Raw genomic sequence first — 2,234 nt, 5'->3', positions numbered from 1 at the left:
GACTGGAAGGCGGAGCCGAGGGGTAGCTCGGCTGGCTGGCTGGCTGGCTGGCTGGCTGGCTGGAGGTGACTGGCTAGGTGTCTACTAGGTGGCCCCTATAGAGAGACACTCGCGCCGAAAGAAGAGTGTGGCTCTCACTTGGTCCGCGTATGTCATGGGCGCTCGGCGGACGCCGTTCTGCAAGCGGATCTCTATGCCGATCCGAAGACGAGAGGGAGTGCTGTCCAAGAGGAGTCGCTACGGGGACGACGCGAGTGTTCTCGGTGGTGCAGATGCGAGAACCAGCACGGGAACCGCAGACGTCGCAGACGCTGTTGCTCAGGGTGCTCAGGGTCAGTGACGACGACGACGGCGGGTCCAGGAACGGAAAGAGCAACAGCAGGAAGAAGGTGGCCAAGAGGAAGAGGAGCGGGAACGAGAAGAACAACGAGGGCAGCAACGTGGCTGCGCGGGAGTAAGGGAGAGAGGTATAGAGGGAGAGTATCTGCCTTCGGAGGGAGGAGGCTCAGAGGGAGATACTAATTACGGTGTGTAGCAGAGCGCCGATCGTCGCGACGACGACGCACGTCGCGAAGAAGCGCAGTGCGCAAAGCGCGACGAGGGAAGAGTCCGAGAGAGCCAGGAGATACAGAGAGGGAGAGGAGGAGGAGGAGGAGGAGGAGGAGGAGGAGGTGGCAAAGAGAGGAGGCGTCGAAGGAGAAGAGGAGCGGCAGGTGGCGGTGGCAGTGGTGTCCCATAGAATCATAGAGCCGGTGGTGGTGGCTGCGGCGGTAGTGTCGGTAGCGGCGGTCGCGGCGGTGGCGGTGACGCTGCCGTTGGCGCGAGTGACGGTGGCGGCGGTGACGTCGGCGACGTCCGTGACGTCTACGAGGACGGTGACGCCAGTGCCGGTGTATCGTTGAGACACGTGTATCGTAGATTCAGCAGCGAGAGCGCCACCCGAACTAGATGTGCGTAAATGGAAGGTATAGGGGACATAACCGATCATCGATCGCATAGCGAGCAATTACTGGACTCGGTCGATTCTCCGGCGGCGCTCTCTACGCATGGCCGTGGAAGCAGTGGGGGTGGCTCGAATGGGAACCACACATCGAGAGGAGGTGCATCCAGCGGGGGAGGTAGTGGGGCTAGACATCACCATCATCATCATCATCATCACCATCATCATCATCAGCAGCAGCAGCAGCAGCAGCACCATCGTCATCACGAGAGCGAAGGAGGCGGCAGCGGGCTCAGTGGGGGTAGCGGCGGAGGTGGCGGAAGTAGTGGCGGCGGACACGCTGGTGGCGGTAGTGGTAGCGGCAGTAGTGGAAGTGGAAGTGGGAGCAGCGGAGGAGGGGGCGCCGTCGGTGGTGGTGGTTCCGGTAGTAGTGTCGGTGGTGGTGGTGGTGGTGGTGGTGGTGGTAGTGGTGGTGGTGATCGTGCAGGTGGCAGCGGTGCTGGTGGCGGTGGTGGTATGTCGTCGGCCTCGCAAAGTCCCGACATCGCGTGCGCGAGCCTCCCGCTGGAACTGCTCGCGGCTGGCGCGCTCGGCGTGAAGGAGGAGCGAGAGCTCGCGGCCGCGGAGGATCTGTCTTCGTCGCAGGAACCTCCGGGAAGGGCGAGCGTGAGCGCGAGGGAGTCCCTGTCGGTGATCGTGCCCCCTCAGGACGTGGACGTGGACTCGCGGGACGCGGACTCTGAGCTCCTGAGCCCCGGCAAGCTCTCGCCCACCTCCGGGATCAGCGTTTCGGTCGCAAGCATGATCGACGCGACGGACTTCAGGGCGATGCAACCGGAGCCGACTTACCAGACGTTGACGTCGGTCGCCGAGAGGATGTCGCCTCCAGGATTCAGCCCGGGGTCCTCGTACGCGACGCTGACTCCGCTGCAGCCGCTGCCCCCGATCTCGACGATGAGCGACAAGTTTGTATACGGGGGTCACACGGCCGGCGGCGTCTCCGGGAGCTTCGCCGTCATGCAGAACAACGGCCTCGGGAACATCGGCCTCGGGATGGGAGGCTCGCCCTACGCCTACGACAAGTTACCCTCGATGGGCATGTCTCCGCCGCACAACTACCCGTCACCTGGCGCGGGTCTTCAGCCGAGTCCTCTCTCGCCCCAGAGCGCCTACAGCCAGAGCGGTCTGAACTCGCCACACAAATCCGCAAGTCCGCACTACGAGCCGGCCTTTCTCCCGCGTTTACAGCAGAGTCCGGCGGCCCTTTCGCCGCCATCGCCACCCGTCTCCGCCG

The 2,234-nt window shown here is 64.0% G+C and overlaps 1 protein-coding gene across 1 annotated transcript in view; it reads left to right on the top strand.

The window, feature by feature from the left end:
- The first annotated feature begins 684 nt into the window (after positions 1–684).
- Positions 685–2,234, top strand: part of LOC107269552 (hepatocyte nuclear factor 6) — a 38,439-nt gene continuing 36,889 nt past the window's right edge. The window contains exon 1 of the mRNA XM_015743537.2: positions 685–2,232. Coding sequence (XP_015599023.1) covers positions 959–2,232 — 1,274 coding nt within the window. The 5' untranslated portion in view covers positions 685–958. The remainder of the gene's footprint in view (positions 2,233–2,234) is intronic.

Source organism: Cephus cinctus, unplaced genomic scaffold (assembly GCF_000341935.2).
Source record: "Cephus cinctus unplaced genomic scaffold, Ccin1 Ccin1_scaffold0670, whole genome shotgun sequence".
Taxonomy (NCBI): domain Eukaryota; kingdom Metazoa; phylum Arthropoda; class Insecta; order Hymenoptera; family Cephidae; genus Cephus; species Cephus cinctus.
Note: the sequence above shows the minus strand (reverse complement) of the source record. Positions and strands in the feature narration are given on the sequence as shown.